Source organism: Zingiber officinale, chromosome 5A, assembly GCF_018446385.1.
Source record: "Zingiber officinale cultivar Zhangliang chromosome 5A, Zo_v1.1, whole genome shotgun sequence".
Taxonomy (NCBI): domain Eukaryota; kingdom Viridiplantae; phylum Streptophyta; class Magnoliopsida; order Zingiberales; family Zingiberaceae; genus Zingiber; species Zingiber officinale.
This window is the reverse complement of record NC_055994.1, coordinates 126,067,461-126,088,610: the sequence shown is the minus strand read 5'-3', so window position 1 is coordinate 126,088,610 and position 21,150 is coordinate 126,067,461. Positions and strand designations below refer to the sequence as shown.

General features: G+C 40.2%; 2 protein-coding genes and 1 long non-coding RNA gene across 11 annotated transcripts; 1 reads left to right on the top strand and 2 right to left on the bottom strand.

Moving 5' to 3' along the window:
* Positions 1-614: 614 nt before the first annotated feature.
* On the top strand, positions 615-1,443 carry LOC121981641. Its single transcript, XM_042534254.1, has one exon. The coding sequence runs from the start codon at positions 860-862 to the stop codon at positions 1,184-1,186; it is 327 nt and encodes a 108-aa protein (XP_042390188.1). The 5' UTR covers positions 615-859; the 3' UTR covers positions 1,187-1,443.
* Positions 1,444-1,743: 300 nt separating this feature from the next.
* Positions 1,744-3,680, bottom strand: LOC121981642. 2 transcript variants are annotated; one of them, XR_006111892.1, is made up of 4 exons: positions 2,863-3,680; positions 2,674-2,786; positions 2,278-2,361; positions 1,744-2,117 (listed from the first exon to the last, which is right to left on the bottom strand). It is a non-coding gene; the product is annotated as an uncharacterized LOC121981642 (long non-coding RNA). The 2 variants fall into 2 exon arrangements; XR_006111893.1 differs by having other exon boundaries at positions 2,331-2,361; positions 2,674-3,680.
* Positions 3,681-4,130: 450 nt separating this feature from the next.
* LOC121981640 lies at positions 4,131-18,703 on the bottom strand. Of its 8 annotated transcripts, none has more exons than XR_006111889.1 (4): positions 18,543-18,700; positions 7,165-7,252; positions 5,138-5,926; positions 4,131-5,019 (listed from the first exon to the last, which is right to left on the bottom strand). XR_006111889.1 is itself a non-coding variant. In XM_042534251.1 (3 exons), the coding sequence occupies exons 2-3, from the start codon at positions 14,049-14,051 to the stop codon at positions 13,046-13,048; spliced, it is 945 nt and encodes a 314-aa protein (XP_042390185.1). In that variant the 5' UTR covers positions 14,052-16,810; positions 18,543-18,703; the 3' UTR covers positions 12,657-13,045. The 8 variants fall into 8 exon arrangements, 3 of the variants coding, with proteins under 3 accessions (XP_042390185.1, XP_042390186.1, XP_042390187.1); XR_006111888.1 differs by having other exon boundaries at positions 4,131-5,286; positions 5,848-5,926; XR_006111890.1 differs by having other exon boundaries at positions 4,131-5,212; positions 5,848-5,926.
* Between the last annotated feature and the right edge of the window lie 2,447 nt (positions 18,704-21,150).

Below are 21,150 nucleotides of genomic sequence, written 5' to 3'. Positions count from 1 at the left end.
TGACATAAGACGACCGACCCAACTTGTAACCAGTCGGTTGAAATTACTCGATCGTGATTATCCTGAATGAAATCGGTCTATTGAACCTGACCTAAAGAAAATTGATCTATGCAAAAAAAATAAAAATAAAAAAAACAAAAAACTGTTGAAATTACTCTATTGTGATTATTCTGCTGAGTCATCCCATTTCTTGATGTCGGACCACCGGATCTACATTTTCATAAATATATGAGTGATAGAAAATTAACGACCGCAGGCGACACGGGGAGGAGATCTCTGGATATAGCAGTAACGGATGGTGTATATTGGTTTCTGTATGAGCTGCTTGATATTAATTTCTTGCGATATATCTGATATGTCACTGTTGAAACTTTTGTTAATAACGTGACACAGCGAAAGCAGTGGACTACAATCCGTAGTTTTTTTTTTTTTTTCTCTCTTTTTACATTTTCTGTCTCTGTTTTCCATCTATATTTCACTCTGGGTGTCTGGATTAAACTCTAAGTTAGTTAGAAACCTGAAGATTTAGCCATCTTAAGAAGGATGAACTTCATCCGTGGAGACAGGTGACATGGTGATGTTGGGGAGCATCAGTGGAACAGGAACTATAATTTTATGTTTTATTTATTTATTTATTTATCAATCAATACGTAGCGAAAGCAAGATGTGACATTCATACCACGCGTCAGATTGTAATTGGTCGGGTCCCGACGAATCATGGTCGCAGCTCAACGCAGGATCAGCGCTCAATTATTCGCAGTGTTGAGGAAAATCAGTTATACCATTCGAACTACACAAATCTGCGTCCGCCCACCGACCTACCGATCGACAGGTAAAAGCAGAGACGACGGCGGCGGCGATGGAAGCCCTCTTCTCGCAGCTCTCCTTCCTGGCCGACCAAGCCCTCCTCGCCGGCGACGACTTCGATCCCTCCAAGATCCACGACCTCCTCGCCCTCTTCGAGCAGGAGGCCTACGGCTCCTGGGCCGCCGCCGAGGCGGAGCTCCGCAAGGAGGCCGAGTTCCCCATGCGCGAGGCCGAGGACTACCTCCACTCCCTCATGGAGGCCGCCAACAAGTCCGGAAAGCCGCCGTCCAAGACGTACACGGACGCGGCGATGGCCTCGGCGGTGGCCGCCATGAAATCGGCCTTCGCTTCGTCCACCAAGTCCAAGGTCCACCCTTGATCCGCGCGCGCCTCTAATTGATCGATTAGTATACATATGCTAGATGTGAATAAGGAAGGATCTCTGCCTGCCTGCGCGCCTTTGATCTGATGGTTGAATTAGGTTAGACTTCTTAGACGAGGAGGAGGAAGAAGAAGAGGAGTAGTTTTTGGTTTCTGGATGTGTTTTGGCGCATGCGTGTTGGTTTGTTCTTGGGGGGTTCCACGCACTGAAGATTCGATGCCAATAATTATATTAATTTTATCGATCTTCATGTCTCTCCATCTTTTTGCTGTTGCTGTTCATTGTTTGCATTATTGGGCGGTGCGGTGCCTTCATGCCTCTCCCTCCTTACCGTTTTGCCCTCCTCCTCGATCTCGTCGTTTTCTTCGCCTCGATCGATCTCGCGCAGCCGAAGCACAAACCCCGTCGCTCCGCCTGCGGTTTCCACCCGAGCGATACCGTCGCTCCGCCTGCGGTTTCCACCCGAGCGATAATGGGTCAGTCAGCCATTACGTTCGATCGATGGATCACTGACTTCTCTGTAGGCCTGCGTGTGACTTTGGCATGCTTCTTCATCCTCTACATAAATAATATATGTGCAAATTAAAAAGATATAGGCCGTGCATATAATTGCACACTGGAAGACTACATGATGGGCTGTCATGCATTGCGCAGTAACTGAGAGGACCACAATGTTTATCATTAACTTTGAGCAGATATGCAGCTGAAACACTGCGCCGGAGCTTTTCTATTAATGCAATACGAACAAAGTCATTGCTCGAACCAACACAAATTTTATGTCCTCCTTTCCCAGCTCTCTTTAAACGCAAACACCAGTACTGCTTCATTTGGCGGTGGAGGAGCTGTAGTACTTGCACAGTGCCTGCATTAAATGCATCATTCAGACACACTTTGGCAGCGAGAAAGGCGCTCTGGTTCCATGCATTTCCTGTCAAAATTTATTAATTAATTTATATATATATATATATATATATATATATATATATATATATGCATAGATATATATATTGACTAATTAATATTATAATAAAACAGGGTCAGAACTCAGAACAGAACAATGAGCTAATAAGTTTTCAGTGCGTAGATACTGTAATTGAAGTTCTTAAAACGTCACGTCGCGTCAGTTACGTGTTTCTTCTACCTTCTCTTCTTGTTCTGCTTCTTCTTCGTCACTGGCATTCCAAGAAAATATTAATGAGTCTGAAGTTGATGATGCAAATGATTTGCATTTAAGCTCTTGATTGAATATTAGCTAGCAGTAAATAACGTTTTTTTGCAGAGTTACAAGATTTACTATAATCACAAGAAAAAAGAAGACACGATGCATGCTTTGGTGTATGCACAGTGTGCTCAATACGGAGAACATCAAAACGAAAGACAAGCATGTATAAGTATAATAAAAAATATATAATTTACTAAGAAAAAGTAGAAGAAAGAACATCGATACTGTAAGAATGAAGATAAAGGCTGCAGAGAAGCTATACTTTGCCTTCAAAATCTTTGGCCGTAGGGAACTATGAAATGGAGGCAAAAATGTCGGTTATGAGGAATGAAGCCTGGTCCGAGCTCACTTAGGCACAAACTCGAATCGACTCACCTGCATGAAGCAGATTACGTAGATATACGGTGGCCATTGAAGACCTCGAGCCAGACAACATTCCCCATAACCTCACCTCCAAACAACGCGCACGCCAGCGCCATGCTTCTTTCTCAGCAGGAAGATGCTCTGTGACTTGTAGAAGACGAAGAAGCTCAGACGTCGGCATTAAGAGGAGTGGGAACATAAAGCGTAGGAGCTAGCTAGTCCAGTGCAGCTAGCGCAGCATGAGAGAAGTACAAACGCTGGAGCAGAGACGGTCATTTATTGCGACACCCACAGATTCCTTCGTTCCCGTAATAAATGATCATCGTGCCGATCGTCCACGGATCAATCAACCAAAACGTCAATTGATTGTTTTTTGTTTTGTTTTGTTTTTGGGTGGAGGAGGTAATAAATTGGTTGTCAGTCATGTGATGCGGAGGGAATACTATATGTATGAAAGTATGAACTCATCACCTGACCTGGGTATGCATTGGCAGGTAGTCGACCTCAAACAATTCCACCGCGCTCCTCCGCCTTGTACGTACCTGCTTCTGCCCGTTAGCTCTTCCTCCGCTTCTCTCTCTCTCTCTCTCGTCATCATTAGCTTATTATTATTTCGCCTCCTCTTCGCACGCGTGACGCACACGCACGATAACTCATCTCGAGAGGGAGGGGGGAGGTGGTGATGGTGCGCGTATAGAGTTATATTGATGGGAGTTAATGATGTTACCAGGCACGGAATTGGGAAGTGAATTGAGGAGAGGAGAAAGGGAGTTCCCGATGTGAAGTAGGAGGGGACCGGAGACTGAGTGCCTCGAGCTGAACAGGTACGGCTGGTGACTCGAAGTCCGATGGCCGGGGAAGGGGTGGGTCGGCGTCAGTGGCTGTCACCTGTGGGCAGGGACCTGGCGTTAGTAGCTGTAGAACTCAATAAATATATATATATTTTTTATTTTTATATTTACTGAAGGAGAGAACTCAAGTCAACACTAACTCAGCGTTGCCGCCGGGCCCGTAGCGCGCTCACTCTCACCACCGCCAACTGTCGATCAACGGCAATCGCCTAACAGAGGCAGTAGCCACCTGGCTTTGAGTTGTAGCTTGAAAGATAATAGAGAAGAATATTTGATTTTTTTAATCATGTCAAATAAAAAAACTAGTGAATTTTCTCAGTAGATAGGATTTCTTAAAGAATATTGTCAGCCATATTTCTCCGGAATCAAATTGCAGGCATCGTCACATGATTATTATAAAAATAAATAAATAAGCATCAGACGGTGCCAATTATTTCAATAGAAGATATCATAACGAGGGCATCTATCATGCAAGCGGATACAACAGAACCAATTCCAAAAAATCTGGAAACAAAATTATAGCTGTATTTAATAATATTTCCTTTCTGGTACACTCCATTTAATTATGAATGAACAAAATTCAAAATTGAGCAAAATTAAAAATGATCGGTGGCAACAGCCATGATGAAATCAAGAACGAGATGTCTACTTTGATTGCTGAAAGCTTTCGGACGTTCAGTAGTTGCCTTTTGGGACGACCCATTTTTGGATGCTGTGGATGATCCTTGGCTGGGTCTAGAAGTCGGTGGCCACCGCCGGCAGCGGAAGTGGTAGCTGCTGGAAGTAGCAGCATCACGTTTCTCTCTAACTACAGCTCCCTGAGAACTGATATGGCCTTCTTTTATCTTTCCTCTTGGCCTATAGCTTGACCTCTCTTTGGTAGCCATCTCTCCAGGATCTGGAGATGGACCTTGTTTCGCTGGATCAAATCCCCTTGGGTACCCGAGATTCCACTTCTACTTTGTGGAGATCACCCTTTGTGAACCTTCAATGCTTTGCAGTGGTAGCCTTCTCTAGGCTCTCCACATTCAACCACTCAGACCACGAAGTTGATTCAACAGTCGACCATCTCAAATCAGTGCAAACATAGAGCCTCAGAATTCCCATAGCTCTTGACAAGTTTCTCATATTACTGAAAGGCCTCGTCTTTTCGCCCATGATTGAGCTTGAAATTTGCAGCTTCCTGAATGATTAAATATATTTTGAATATCAGAAAGCAATCTGGCCACAAACAAGGACCAGTTCGAATTTGTCCGTGACTATGTTTGCATACTGATGAAGACTTCCTTTGCCTTTGCTAATTTTTTCTCCCTAACATGCAAAGCAGCTTGAAAGAGTACAGGTGATACACTATCGAGCAACATATCTGATCGTGCATTGATGAGTTTTTGAGCCTGACAAAAACAACTAAACTATACTTCCACGACCAAAGAAGACGATCTTTGATATTATCTCTTTTGCATTTAATGTTACCAAAACTATCAACCACTACTGATGTAAAAAATCTAATACCTCCATAAAGAACGACCAGAAATACCTTCCCAGATAGTGCAAACTTGAGAAACCAAGTTTTCTTTTAGTAGCAATCTGGATATTGAAGGGAAAGTTACTGTCAATGACTGAGTGCCAAATGCTAACTGATCCGGAGGTTCGATGCAAAACTAAAAACTGAGGGTTAGATGATCATCATTCCCTTTAACGAAAGATCCAAGTCTATTATGATAATTAACATGATATTTGAGAGCACGATGAATATTATCCATCTGGTGTTATGACTATTTTTAAAGATACAAAATAAAAATATATGCGTACTGAAATTTCAGCTTTAAAATAATTATGCACTATAATTCAACTTTAATTTATTATAACCTAACCATTACTTTACGAATGGAAAAAAATGTTGGTTGCGATTTTGTAACAACATGAGCAAGCCAAGCAAAATCCATTGTAATTTGTAACAAAACGAGAAACAGAAATGAGCAAGGGATAAACACATTACTAGAAAATAAAGTGTAAATATATTTTTTCCCCATTATTCTGCAGTTCTCATTTATGTGCACGGCAATTGAATCAACAAATAAAAAATGTAATTTACCTTATACGATGTTTATCTTTTGATGTAATCGCAAAAATAGGATGTTTAACTTTTGATGTACTCGCAAAAATATGAATCTAGCAGCATAGACACTAATAACATAGCTTTTTTGTTTATTTATACTTACAGTTTTGGCAAAGGGAGGCAACGAGCTTGAGGCAACAATTGCATAAATTGCAAGAAACTCACACTTATGCTCACATAGCCTACAGAACATCAAGCATGGTTGCTTAGAGGCCTCTTGAAACATAATCACATTGAGCAAAGGAGAAAATGCATCTATTTAGAAAATAAACAAATTGAGACTTTATGGTTGTTAATCATAAAGATCTTGTTTTGATGTTGGCTGTCAGATGGCCAACAATGAAAAATATTAACCACACCAACCTATCCTTTCATCACATGCCAAAAATCCAAATATTATATATATATGCTTTGGTGATGTAAAAAAATTAACAACCACATCTATGTTTGCAGCACAGAGCACAAAATCCAGTCAACTCGACGATTTACATTTCTAAACTGTAAAGTTTTCAACATCTTAAGAAACAAGTTTCTATAACTTACCGATACTAAATAACTATAATCTTAATACAAACTTCTTAGTTCTTATTCTCTTCTTCAGAACATGGATCTCAGTCCATGACAAAATGACAACATAACCTTATCCACACAGCTCCAGGCCAGCCAAGGTGAGCAATAGGATTGTTGGATCAAGTTGTTAGGCACACTGTTACCTTTTTTCTCTCCTAGGCATCTCTGCTGCAGAAGAGTTTTTGCACGACTTGAGAGCTTTATGTCCACTTCTTGTTTATTTTCTCGCATTTTCATCTATGTTTATGAAATCTGTTTGTATTTGTACGCATTAGACATTATAATTAGTTGGATTATGTTTCAATTGCTTCCATTCTAAAAAATATTATTGTTTAATTATTAAACTTGGTGAGTGTGTTGCCCTGGTGCTGTACACTATGGTTGCCATGCATGGATGTGTTAAATGACATCTCGATGGCTTTGTTAATTGTTTGGAGGGTGACTCTCCCTACTCTTGGGAAGGGTCCCCACTCGAGGATGCCAACATAAATCTTGTCTGTGCAAAATTATATGATTGATAGTATTCATTTTTTCTAAAAAATTATATTTTCATTGCCTAATATTTTCTTGAGTCTCTAGCATCAGAGCTCTGCGTTTAAAAAATATATATAAATAAATAACACGGATCTAATTGTTACAACAGCAACCATGTTCAACATGTAGCAAAGTATAATCTGCTAACCAACAATCAAACCGAGAGTTCTTTTGAATTGGATATGAAGTTCTTGGTAATCTAAAATTAAATTTGGCAAGTAATTTAAAATAAAGTGAAGCAAAATAAATTGCTATTACATTTGCAAATATTAACTCAAAATGATAAAAGAAACATGCAAGGGTTTGAGTTTCTCACAGGTAGAATTTCTTGCAAGTTATGCAAGTAGAGTTTCTCACAAATTATGTGGCTGCTACCTCGAGCTTGTTGCCTTCGTTTGCATTAACTAATGAAACAAACTACAAGTTAGTGTATCTCATTACCTTATGGGCAAAGAGGTTGAAATAAATGTTATTGATATAAGAAAACATTTGTTGAAATGGACAATTAAATAACTTAAATAAAAGTAATTGGGATGTTCAGCTACAAGGAGAATAAAAGAGGAAAATCTGGAAGTGCCAAATTGAGAAGTAATAAACAATTACATGAAACAGTGATCCATGAATTTTCAGATAATAAATCATAAGTGTAGATATGTGTGTGAGTGTGTGCACATCAATGTAAATGTTCGTGGAAATACTTTCAAATGTGTTTCTGTTTATTGATTCACATTATTCTTGTTTCCTTTTGAAATTTGTTTTGATTACCAAATAATATCCAAGTTCAGAAAGTAATCAATTAGTAATGTGCACATTTGAATGCCATTCATGAGTTTCACAACCAGAGACAAATCTTAAAAACAGTCTAGTGTCTGACATTGAATTTCATGTAACAATCCAGTGTGCACATAAAAGTAACTCGATCTAACAACTTCTATCAGTGAGTAATAGACGAGCCAGCTAGAAGTCCCCTTTCATGAAATATCTGGCTTATCAATCTAGGTGTAAAATAAATGAATTAAACTGCTAGACCAAGCTAGTATAATGATGGATTTTTCAGTCTACAATTCCATAAAACTGTAAGTATATCAGTTGTTATGCTTAAATAGAGATATGTGATTGAGATTAGAGACAAGGATGGTGATTCAATTTCCCACCCATCCTACAAGAAGAAAGGTGAGGCATCCCAAAGTGGAGAAAGATACACCTACCACTTTACCATCCCTATCCAATGGAGCAAAAGGAATGGGCCAAAATGAGAAGAAAAAAAGTCTCCTGCAAGTTTATTAGTGTAATGTTCTACAATTTTACATACTTAAATAAAGGTGTGCAGTTAAGATTAGAAAAGGGATGGTGAATCAACTTCCCATCCATTGTAGAAATAAGGTTAGGTGTGGCAAGGTGGAGAAATGGATTTCCCATGTTCCTATTTCCACTCCTATCCAATGGATCAAAAGGAATGGGTTGAAATGAGAAAAATATGTGCTAAAAGTTCATTAGTGTCCTGCACCAATTGACTACATAACACGAGTAAGACTCTGCTAAACTTGTGAGCTCGTTGGGAAAGAGAACGTTAACCGATCTCATGGATAGCTAGTGCTTGTTGAAAAATGAGAGTATGCAAAATCTCATTCAAGTTGAAGGCTTTGATAGAATAAACATTGATGACACTGCAATATGATTGCAGTAAAAATCATTACCAATTAGCGCATGCAACCTCTTCCATAGCCATAACTAAGTCAATCTTCCCATCAATGTCTTAGGGACCTCTTTCTGACTTGATTAACTACCATTACACACATCACATACTCTTTAAATAGACTACAAGACATTAATACTTCACTCGATTCCTGAATTTGTCAAATGTAACCAATATTACTAATATACAAGTACAAGTACCCAACAAGGGTGTGGATCCATGTGATGAACATAGATGATTCTAAAAGTTTTTACACATGATTGATAGGGATTTCAGTGTCCGAGTGTTAGTATCTTACACAAGTATATGGAGTAGACAAGAAGAGTCTAAGTATTACGATATCACACCACAATGTAATATGCTATTTCCTCAAACGCCCATGAAAATTAGAGACATGTACAAAAATAATAGTTTTATAATAGATTTGTATGCAAGGTAGCTGGAAGTATGTGCAATTTCTCTGTACTACTGCCCACCTCACTTATGGACAACTTTTTCTAATACAACTAGGAAGTATGCAGTTCCCAGTAAAATGGATTGGTTTAGGTACCACTGAAGTGGGACAAATTGCCATCCCTATTCATGGAATAAACTCACACAAACAAGGTAGGCACAATTATAGTTCTTGATTGGCAAATTACTTATTTATAATTCACTGTGTGCATCAAAAACATATAAAATTTTCCCAAGAATAAACTAGCTATAAGATCATTGTTGAAACGGGATGTAACGAACAAACCAGGAGATGACGTGGAGATCAAAGTCAAGGTGATGTGACGGTCAAAGTCAGGGGAAAGAAGCATTCCCCAACCGGCTTTGTTATTCGGCCAACAATAAGGCTCGCAGGACCAACCCGGCCAGATTACAAATCGTTCGAAATAGGGTCGTTCGGCCATTAAGCCGGTCGGACATAGAGGGTTTGATGCTTTACTCTTGAATTAGGAAGCTAGCATGTCCGGTATGCAATAGCCGACTGAGTTTAGGGGATGTCCGACCCACCACACAATCGATAGATCATAAGTCTAGTCGAGGGAAAGGTCAAGACTTCTTACTCTGTATGAACCTCTCTATACACGCCCTGTCGACCTATTAATGGTCATCCCTATGAGTTTTCACACGATAATATATTTGTGTATCCGTTCGGTAATATAACCGGACGAGTTTTGATGGCCCCATAACCCGGGCCTAAAGCACTTACAAACCCGATCGGATAAAAGGTCGACCGGGCTAAGGAAGGGGTCTCGACGTTGGCCCTCCGACACTCAAGTCGGTCACCGGAATAGTAGAAAGACAGTAAAGAACTATAGCAGCAACAAGAGCGTGAATACAAATAACACATACCTCCACAGGTGCATAGACCCCCTATTATATAGTGCTAGCGGATATGCATGCTCCTTAATGAATGTGCACATTTTCCCAACTATCTTATGACAAGACAAGTCAAAAAAGTGTCAGGGACACTTTTCCTTAACAAGGCGTGCAAACCTCTAAAATGACAGTGGAAGCTTCCGTCATACAATCTGTCGACGAACCATGCCCTGTTGTCAACGGCACTAACTCCCAGAAGGATATGATAAGCTATGCAAAGGGTGCCACTGTTTGGCCGAGCGAGGGAGCCGCTCGGCCAAAATTCCCCGCTCGATCGCCCAACGTTATTCTTCTCCATGGTCGCTCGGCTCAGTAGATTGTTCCTTGTCCGACCGGACAGGCGGTCCGGTCGAACTATCCTTCATTTGGTCGTCATGGTTGCGCACATCTGTTCTCCGCCCTTTAGTCATCCGGTTGATGGGATGTCTCTCGCCCGAACAGATGAGCGAGCTGATCGGACTAGCCTTCGGGCAATACCTTGATCCTAAGCCCTCCTGTTACTGAGTAAGTATTAATGCCCAATCGGACCCTTCATACCCGATCGACCCATTGTTATCCGCTCGGTCAACTTTGGTGATCGGGTGATTCCTTTGACCACCTTAACTTTGACCTCCACGTTAGCAGCTTTTCCCACCTTTAACTCGTCCTCGATATGCTCCTTTTGCCACCACATCATCAAGTCAGGGAAGTTAAAGGAAATCAATTGGTAGCACGCAAGTGCTATGTTGATATAATCAAAACTGAAGCCAACTCCACTCAAAAGATTCAACGGATAGAGGTTAATACTATTCAGGAAGCACCCCCTATCTTAGTTTATAAAGAAAAAGAAAAGGTGCAGATTTAACCCGGTCGTCCGAAGGCCACCACCTAGGTAGCGTCTGAACTGGCTCCTGAGCTTAAAATTGAGCTGGTTAAGTGCTTGACACGTAATAACGACGTTTTTGCCTAGACACCCATAGAAGTGACGGGCACATCACCAAGAATCATAGAACATGTAATTCATATTTACCCAGACGGTCGTTCGATTAAGCAAAGAAAGTGAGATTTTGAAGTCAATCAGAATAAATTCATCCTGGAGGAAGCAGACAAACTACTAGAGGTTGGCTATATCCGTGAGATCCAATTTCCAAGCTGGCTAGCTAATGTTGTTCGGTGTCCAAGCCCGAAAACACGGGGAAGGTCTACATCGACTTCAGAGACCTCAATAACTCTTGTCCCAAAGATTAGTATCTCTTGCCTCGCATCAATCAAGTGGTGGACTCCACCTCTGATTGTGAGTTTATCAGCATTGGACGCATTTCAAGGATATCATCAAGTCCCGCTTGCCAGGAACGACCAGGAAAAGGTTATCTTCATAACCGCTAAAGACATTTACTTTTATAATGTTATGTTGTTTGGACTAAAGAATGCATGAGCTACTTACCAACGGTTCATGAACAAAGTCTTCCAGAGAAAAATAAGGCGAAATATAAAGGTGTACGTAGATGATATCCTCATCAAGTCCCTCCGAGTTTCGAATCTGTGCACAGATATAGAAGAAACCTGCAAAACTTTAAGGCAATATAGGCTTAAACTCAACCCCAGCAAATGCCTGTTCGGAGCTAAAAGTGAACATTTTCTGGATTACATAGTCACAGAACGGAGAATTAAGGCTAATTCGTAAGGTACAAGTTCTACGTGATATGGCTCCTCCACGCAATTTGAGGGGAGGCATAGAGGCTGGCCGGGCGAATCACTGTATTATCACGTTTCATTTCAAGATCGGTTGATCGGAACTTGCCTTTCTTCAAGATTCTCTGCTAGACGACTAAATTTCAATGGGACGCTGATTGCGATAAGGTGTTCGAAGAGCTGAAGAGTTATTTATCTACCCTGCCCATATTAGCTAAACCAATAGTAGGAGAATCTTTGTGGGTTTACTTATTTGCTAATGAGCATGTTGTTGGGACAGTATTGGTAAGGCAAGAGGGGAAAGGACAACAACCAACTTGTGTATTTCTTTAGTCATTTATTAAAAATAGTCGAGTGTCGCTATACCACACTCAAGAAATTGGCGTGCAGACTGGTTTTAGTAGCTTGAAGGTTGCGTCCTTATTTTTTTATCACATCCGATCATCGTGCTAACCAATAGCACATTGACCGCTCGAGGTTGATATTGTATGTCATATTCACTAAGCTTCGTGGTCCACTTGATCATAACAGTAAAAAAGCAAGCTGAATTTCGAGCCGTAGGATGATAAGATGCAATGATGGATGTGTAGAAAAAAGTACATTAATAACAACACACATGTACACGTGTTACCAATAAGAAACGCGCATTTGTAACTGATGTGACAAGTAATTATCCCGAAGTGTCGACATATGTACCGAGGTAAGCTTTATTTTTCGCAACTCCAATAAAAGCTCAATCGGTTTTTAATCTCGATCGAGTTTTTAAGGCTTGTCTAGAGAAACAATAATTGAAGCGATAAACGAAAATCCGACCAGATTCATTCTGGACTAGCTTTAACTCCGAACAGAATTAATACCAAAAGGATTTAATCCTAAACGGTTCCAAATATTGTCGGTCTTAAATAGATAAGTGTTATTTGTCATAGTCCGCCCAACCTCAAAGGTCGAACGAGTTTGATTCCGAACGATCCTCACCTCACTATATTCAGCCCGGACCTTGGCCCGGACGGATTTACATTGTTCTTAATCTATCATACACACTCAGAAAGTTGTCAGACAACCAAACATCAGAGTGAAGACAAATGACTAATTCAATAGACACTTAACTGTACAGCGGACACAAGCATTGAGTTCTTGTTCATTAACTAAAAGATGAAAGGAAGACAAGGCAAATCACAGTAAATTAGAAAATAAGCCACGCGAGCGATTTTAGAGCAATCTCTTGCGAAGTGAGTAGGGGATTCGGAAGCCGGATACCCTCCCTCCTTTAGTTGTTCCACGACACCATCAGCTCCGAGAAGAAGAGCTTTATTGATAGAGCTAGCAATCGATGCATTGAAATCATGTGATTGGAGGAGAGCTTTTTTCCATATTTCAAATCGCTCGCATTCTCCCGCTTGGTAGGCATCCAACGCCGCCTAGGCAACTGTTAATTCAGCAGAGATTCGCCAGCTCGGTTTCTTTAGTAGATAGAATAGTCTGGGCGGTCTAAGTCCGAACGTAGAGAATCCCACTCAGTTTTTTGAGCCACTAGCTCAGATTCTTTAATAGCCAACTCAGAGACATGTATAGTTTTTAGTTCCTTCATCTGAGCGGAAAGATGCTCGACCTCTACAGTTTTTTCGTCTAAATCCGCTCTCATTTTCGCTCGGCGAGTTACTTCCAAGCAGAGTTGGGTTTCAGAAGTCTCCAAGGCAGTCTTTAGTTTGGCCACTTTCTCGAGCTCGATTTTGGCCAATCCTTGAGCTTTGTGAAGCCGAGTCTCTAGCTCGCTCAGCCGATTGGGGGCGTGCACAGTAGCAGCCTCAGAAACGCGCTGCTTCAAGGATGCATTGTTCTGGGCCAGAGCTGACAATTTCTGCATTAAGCCCATCCATGTCGCCCATTGCTAGAAGACAAGCAGTGTTAGAAATATCCAATAGCAAAAATAATAAATAAGATTATACTACCATGGTTAGTTTGTATAAATACTCATCGGCTAATTCCGCGGGAGTAAGCTCGCTCAGCAGGTTCCTTGCTACCTCCGAGACCTCCGTTAAACAACCCCTCGGAAATATTTGGCCAATCATAGGGAGGGCAGTCGATGGAGAAGTTATGGCCTGGTTGGACAGTACATCAAGGGTGGTTGAGAACTGATAAGGCCTCCTTGGCGCAGCAAGGGTGGAGGTCGAGAGAGTCCTCGGACGAGGAGACATGAGAAGGGCAAGAGTTGGAGAGCTGCCCGGCGAGGAAGTGACCTCTTGTGCGAGTGATTTCCGACGTTGAACTGACAAGGGAGAGGGCGAACAAAGTCTGCTCAAAGGATTGTGCTTGCGTCTCTTCCTGAACGGGCTCTTCCCGGGTTGGAGATAAAGGCTAAGAAGGTGTTTCAACGGGGGGCGCTCGTCCTTTAGGGCCTTGGGTATGAACGAGCTTACGCCTTTTACATCTCCTTTTTGGGATGACCTCCGCCTCCAAAGGGGAACCATCTGACATCGAGAGAGGATAAGGAGATAACTCTCCAAAAGCAATGGCCGTGGTGGATTTAGTCGTCCGGCTGCCAGAAGCCCCGCTGGAAGGGATGGCTGGTTGGGAAGCCCACTCAGCTAACAGTGCCCACTCCTGAGCAAAGAGCTCTTCCCCCAAATTAATCTCGTCAACGACCAGAGATTCAAAAATGACATTCACTGCATAAAATAAGAAATATCTTAGTTAGTAATAACATAATGACCAAGTTACCAAAACTTACGAAAAGAGCATGACAACTTTGTCCGAATGTGGCTCAAGCCAAACAAGTAAAATAAGCCTTCACGTAGCCACTTGTGGATTTTAAAGCATTGGCCGCTCGGCTTAGTGGCATATGAAATAAAGGCTAGGTCGCACTTAGCGGAGGAAGGGAAGATTGCAATTCGGTTGACCAGGTGACTGGCTCAGGCATCTCAATAAAGATAAACCGAGATTTCCAACCATTGTTCGAGGAAAGCATGTCCTCGAAGAAAACCGCCATCAGGCTAGATTGAAAAAGGAAGACCATGGGCTCTAATTTCTTAGGGTAAGAGAACAAATAAAGATTGTGAATCGGAGGAATGCCATACAAGTGAAATAGCATGAACATGTTGCACATAGTGCGAAATGCATTTAGGGCAAACTGTTATAGAGGAATATTGAAATATCGACTCGCCTCCAACATAAACAGAGGTACGAGAAAACGTAGGTCGGCCGCTAACAGATCCTTAAAGAAAGTAATATGGTTAGAAGGAGGACGATGAGGACGAGCGTCCAGGGCAAGAATAACAATATGGTAACTCTTCGGGATTTCAAACCGAAGGTGGATGGAAACTCTATCAGAGTTATCAAAGTCTAAGCAAGTAAGAGTATACCAGAAAGTGAAAGATTTTTGAGCCATGGGAGAACGTAGATAAAAAAGGGAACAAGCAACTTACTAGATCACTTAGGGCATGAAAACGAAGAGGTTTGCAAAGGAAAATCGCCGAGGATGAAGAGCAGGGAAGACGAAGCGCAAAGTGTTAGGAGTTGGTGTCGTTTAGGGTTTTTGTAGATTACAACCTGATTATAGCCATTACAGTCGTTAGATCAAAATAGCAGACACAGAGGATCGTTGATTTGTAGGAGAGAGGTGTCATTGATCCATACGAAGAAGCATGCGTTAGATGACATTTCAAAGAACGAGGAGTGGAGCCACGTGACATTCGCCCATAAAAGAGCATTTATGATGGAGGTGACAACTGCATCATTATACAACCAAAGCGCCTCTCCGCGCATTCTCGGTACTCTCGTCTAAATAGATGACCGTTGACAGACAATTTTTAAAAAATATCACTAAGTACCCAGGCGCAAATGAAAACACGAATCTCCGAACGACCCTAGTCAAAGGGGTGAACGGACAAAAATCGGACTTGGTTCCAATCAGTCGGCTACACCTCCTTCGACTAGACGAGAGGTTAGTAATATGGGATGTAACGAGCAGACACAGAAGATGATGTTGAGATCAAAGTTTAAAGTGACGTGATGGTCAAAGTCAAGAGAAAGAAGTATTCTCCAATCGGCTTTGTTATTCACCTAGCACTAAAACTTGCAAGGCCAACCCGACCGGATTACAAGTCGTTCGGAATAGGACCGTTCGACCCTTAAGTCGATCGGACATAGGGGGTATGATGTTTTACTCTTGAATTGGGAAGCTAGCATGTCTGGTCATGTAATAGCCAACCGAGTTTAAGAGATGTCCGACCCACCACACAATCGATCGACCATAGGTCTGGTCGAGGGAAAGGTCAAGACTCCTTACTTTGTACGAGCCTCTCTATGCACAACCGGTCGACCCTATTACTGGGTTTTCATATGACAATATGCCTGTGTATCCGTTCAATAATATAATCGGACGAGTTTTGGTGGCCCTATAACCCAAACTTGAGGCACTTACACACCTGGCCGGATAAAAGGACGACCGGTTCTTAGGCACTTAGCTTCATATTACTTCCTGGATGGATTTTCAACACGTATAGGTTATCATATTGCTTCTCAAATGGATTTCCAGCATGACCAAGGCATTATATTATTCTCCGAATAGATTGCTAACGCCATTTAGTACAAAGTCAAGCAGCTTAATGCAAGGGCAGGCATAAAGACGGTTGACCTTATAGGTCGATCGAAATATACCTAGCAGACAACATGATTAGAGAATCCTAACAACTTGTCAGAATAACAACCATATGTTAGAGAATATTTTTTTTGAACCTTCCTCGAGGATTATCATGTTTCTCATCAGCGACCACTTATAACAACATATTCCTTTAATTGCCTCATCAATGGCATAAGTTATAAATGACAAAAGAGATACACATGTGGGTAATGGAAGATTTCTCGAACAATTATTGGACAGGTTGTACACTACCCATTACCCAACAACCTCTGACATTCTTTGTCATCTCATGATTACAAAAATTATGAAATGTGGTATATAAAGGGGTCATCTCCGTTGGCAAAGTACATTTTTTCAACATCTCAAGCTTACTCTCGCGTGAACGTTCTCTACTGTTCTTCATTCACCCGTCCAGAATTTGTACTGACTTGAGCATCGGAAGACCTTCGCCAGGAACTCCCCTGGCTTCTGGGCGCTCACGTTTTGTTGACTCGTTTTAGTGTGTGCAAGATCAAATGGAAGCTTCTCCGCGGAGCAAAGAGTCTTCTCCCAGTCAAAAACCAAGTCACCGTTGCTAGCACGCCATCTCTTCAGTTTTAAGAGAGAATCAATTGTGAAGTACCAAGAAATCATGAACAAAAAACACATTGACAAAAGATGCATCAGCACAAGCCTATAGAACTATCTCAATCAAGTTTGCCACATCTAGCTATGTCCATGAACCATTTTCGTGACTTCCAAATTGTGAATTATAGCACACCATGAATCACAAAGTTCAAGAAAAAAGAATTTTATCTTACTTGGAATAAGTTTTACACCTTAAAATATATAAAACAATATTTTTATTTAATATTATCATATTTATTAATGGAGCAAGCTGATATTGATTCTTAAAGGTCATATATTTCCTCTATAATACGGTACAAATTATGAAATCAAATGGACAAATACTATATTTCATCATCAAAAATCAATGTTGACACCACTCTACCCATCAACTCCGCACCACAAATATGAATTCTCGTAACCTTACAATGGCGTATGACCATATTAACTATACCTATTCATGAGTCATGATGATGGAACTCATCGCTTTTACCAAGCATAATATAGCACACTTTTTATGATTAAATAAGTGTGTGGAAGAAGAATATTAGCAAATCAAATGTTTTATGCATGTAAGAAACTAAACTTCTTGACATTATTAAGATTCAACAAGAAATGTAGGGAAAGAAAGACATAATACAAAATAGAGATCCTACTGAACTTCACCCACACCTCATAAAAATAATCAAATTGGCTGACTAATTAACTTTTAAAAATCAGTTGTAGTACTATTTTATCAGTTAAATGAAACCTAAAGCACCATTTGTTGCTAAATTTACATGGCTGTGGTGCTAGAAATGTTTAAACAAACTATCAAAGGAGTAATAATATGGCAAAACTCATTGGAAAGCACCAAATAATAATGTTATGATGCACATGAAATCAGGAGCTCATCATTGGCTTAGGAGAATGACCTGTCTAGATTATTGCATGTTTTATTACAATAAACATGCTTTGTATAACACTACAGTGATACCACTTTGTATAACCATGGAAAGCTTTGGACGTCTAAGTATATTTAATATTGGAGCTTTTAGAAAACATACTCTTAAGGCCTAGAAGAAACGAACGAACAATCAGTTAACACAACAGATCGTGATAGCACCAGTATAAAACTAGCCACGCCACCAGATCTTGAAGTTCTTCACGAGTATGATGTCCTAACGTCAGTCTAGATCTCGATACCTAATATTCAATGGACGAGACGAGAATTCTCGTAAGTGCAATAAGAAGAAGAAAAAAACAACTGTTCCTTGATCCATCTTTCCAAGGTTGTAAACAGCTTAAAGTGTGGAAAATCAAAACTATTTGCCACCTACTTGTATATGATGAGATCAATGGCCGTTTCTCAACTTTCACTCATCATATTAAGAAAATGTACAAAACTGATACAGTATGTCCGAACATCTTGCTTCGGCTTGAGTTAGACTCGAGTACACAAACTCTTAACTTTAACACAGATTACATAACCAGACAACAGAGACAGGCTCCTCGCTTCGCAAACACCGATCTAACGCCCTAGTGAATCAGAAAGCTCGTACATTCACAGGTCAACGGAGTTTATGAGGAATTCCGCAAGCCACGAATCATTGCAAATACCAAAAAGAAATTGTAAACTGAAAACTAAAGAGTAAAACCTACAGAAATCAACCCTGAAACAGAACCCGAATCCATCAGACTCTAGAAAAAGGCAACACACATATGCTAAAATCACCTGAAATCTCATTCGACCGTCGGTGCACTAGCGAAACCCTCTCGCTCCTCCTCTTCACTGGCGGAGGAAGCAAGCGGGATAATTTATTAGGGCGGAAATGAGAGCCCAACGTCGCCGAGGAATTTAATAAGCACGAGAAGCGCGGCTCGCATCGGTCCACGTCGCCGTTTCCAAAAAACCGCTTTTAATATTACAGCGCTAAATGCTTTAATATATCGCCGGCATGTGCCGGGCGAAAAAGGTAACGTAACAGAGCATGCCGTTTTCCGACGCCAGGCAGCTGCACGACTTGGTTTGTTCCATTTGACGCAATTGTACGTCCGCCAAACGTTACCGTCTTCGGTACTGGTTGCCACTCTGTGGGACCAGTCCGTTTGGCAGGATATGGTAAGCCCCCTGAGCTCGGATCACGCTACCACTCAATCACAGAAACTTCGAGGCTTGCGCCTTGGATCTTTGCCAGTATTTTTACCCGCGATCTGTGGGACCCACCTTTCTCCCTGGCACTTTCTACAAATGGCATGCAGGAACGCCGTGCTCAATCGTAATAACGATGCTAAATTTTGTTTAATTAATTCCAACGCAACTTGAACCCTAATTGCATATTATTAAATTCCAATTGCCATTTGATTAGACAAATGTGGTGTGTATGTAGTGAATATGAGAGCATAAGTATAGTTAAATGCAACTATAAAGATAAGATATTTGAGAAAAAGATGGATGATTTTAGAAAATGGATAATGGTAGGAAAGATGGGAGCAAATGAGGTGATTAACAAATAGCAAAATAGATACTTTTACAAAAATTGATGAACTACGTAGTACTACGAACCTACGGTGACTGGTAAAAAAAAGATATCTTTAAAAACATATAAATTCGTTATATTAAGGATTCTCTTAGTATCTATATGTGAGATAAATTTTGTTGATTGTTTTTTTAACAAATTAAATATTTCATCTGATACTGTTATAATTATTTATATACATTTTTTCATATTTAAGAGTAAAGAATTTACTGTCTTAACAGCTCATAGGCTGCAAAATAATTTTTTTATTGATTTTTGAAAAGGTCGTTGAGATGGAAAAACAAGAGGGAAAACATAAAAAAAAAAAATAGTAATTTGAGCAAAATACGTGATAAAAGAAAAGCCTGTCAGGCGCATGTTCGTCTAGGATTGCTCGCTGTAAGGCCACTTGTTTCGGGGAAAACTAATCATCTTCTGTAATGCAATAAAACAGAAAGATGTATTTAGAGGAGATCGTGGTTGAAAGATGATCTCTTTTATATATATATATATAAAGAGATCATCTTTCAACCACGAACTCCTCTAAATACATCTTTCTGTTTTATTGCATTACTATATATATATATATATATATATATATATATATATTTTGGTGGAATAGATGGTTTACATTTATAAAATAGGTAGAGAATATTCATCTTTATCAATATATGTAAAGGGATCATTTTCTGAACCATAAAAAGCGGTCCAGAGAATCCAGCCTCGATGTATTCAGCTTCGGAGCAAATCGATCTACTAGATTTTACACGTGGGGTTCTACATGCGCTCGCTCGTGACTCTATGGCCCTCATTAGGTCGTTTCAGTTCCTATATATTCGTATCTCCTATCCTCCGAAACTCTATGTTATTCTATCCCATTAGCTAAATGATAAAAAATAAATAGTAATAAAATTGTGTGTAAAATTTGCGCCTCTGTAACTTTCCTTTGGACCGTCAACTTTTCTCGTAAAATATTGATGTAAGTGTCCTAAATTCTTTCCTATCATAATATTTTTGACTCCCTCTATCGACTTCTCATCTCCTTCCTTCGTCAACTCCAATAACTCTAGCTCCGTTGACTCCGCCATCTCCGTGAGCTATGTCATCTCCAAAATCTCGTATTAGGTGCCCTAAAGTTCAGATTTCTTCACTTCAGCATCGACGATCGTCACGTCTCTAAGGTCCATTGTTGTCGTAGCTCCATCACAATAAATAACTAGCAAGTATGAGATTGTTTTGGGACACTCTTTTAGGGTTTTTATTCTAGAAACAAGTTTTATTAAATATGTACTCCTTTCCAAACAGGACAATACTCAAATTTTAGAAAAATTGGAAACCTAGCATATTATGAATATGCATTTCTTAGTTGATTTTGTTTTTTAGGATCAAAGTAATTATCATGGAGTTATCGTTAGTTGAATCTACAAGTTGTCGTTGGTTGAATTTTGATGCAAACGAAAAGTATCAGGATGATGAGTTTGATGTAATTGATGAGAGTAATAACAATGAAAAAGATAAATCGGGTATAAACTCTACCATATTATTGATGAGTTCTCACCCATCTATTACAGAAGAATGAAGAATTGATGCCAAAAATGAGTATGAAATTTAAGACAGAAGAGGATGTCTATAAATTTTATTTGAAATATGTTAAACAAGTTGGATTTGGCATAGGAGTAAAAGTCACAATAATAAATCAAGTAAATTAGTTGATAGAATTTTTTGTTGTAGTACGCAAGGTAAAGGGAGAAATGACAAACAAGATATTTATGTGAAATCAAATCGTAAACACAAGGTTTGGTGTGAAGCTAAAATGAAGGTTAG

Bases quoted from the DNA above. Each gene is read 5' to 3' on its own strand.
- LOC121981640 (XM_042534251.1), bottom strand. From the start codon at position 14,051: ATGGTTCCCCTTTGGAGGCGGAGGTCATCCCAAAAAGGAGATGTAAAA. The intron at 13,472-13,532 runs GTAGTATAATCT...CTTGTCTTCTAG, and splicing joins ATTTATACAAACTAACCATG to CAATGGGCGACATGGATGGG.
- LOC121981641 (XM_042534254.1), top strand. From the start codon at position 860: ATGGAAGCCCTCTTCTCGCAGCTCTCCTTCCTGGCCGACCAAGCCCTC.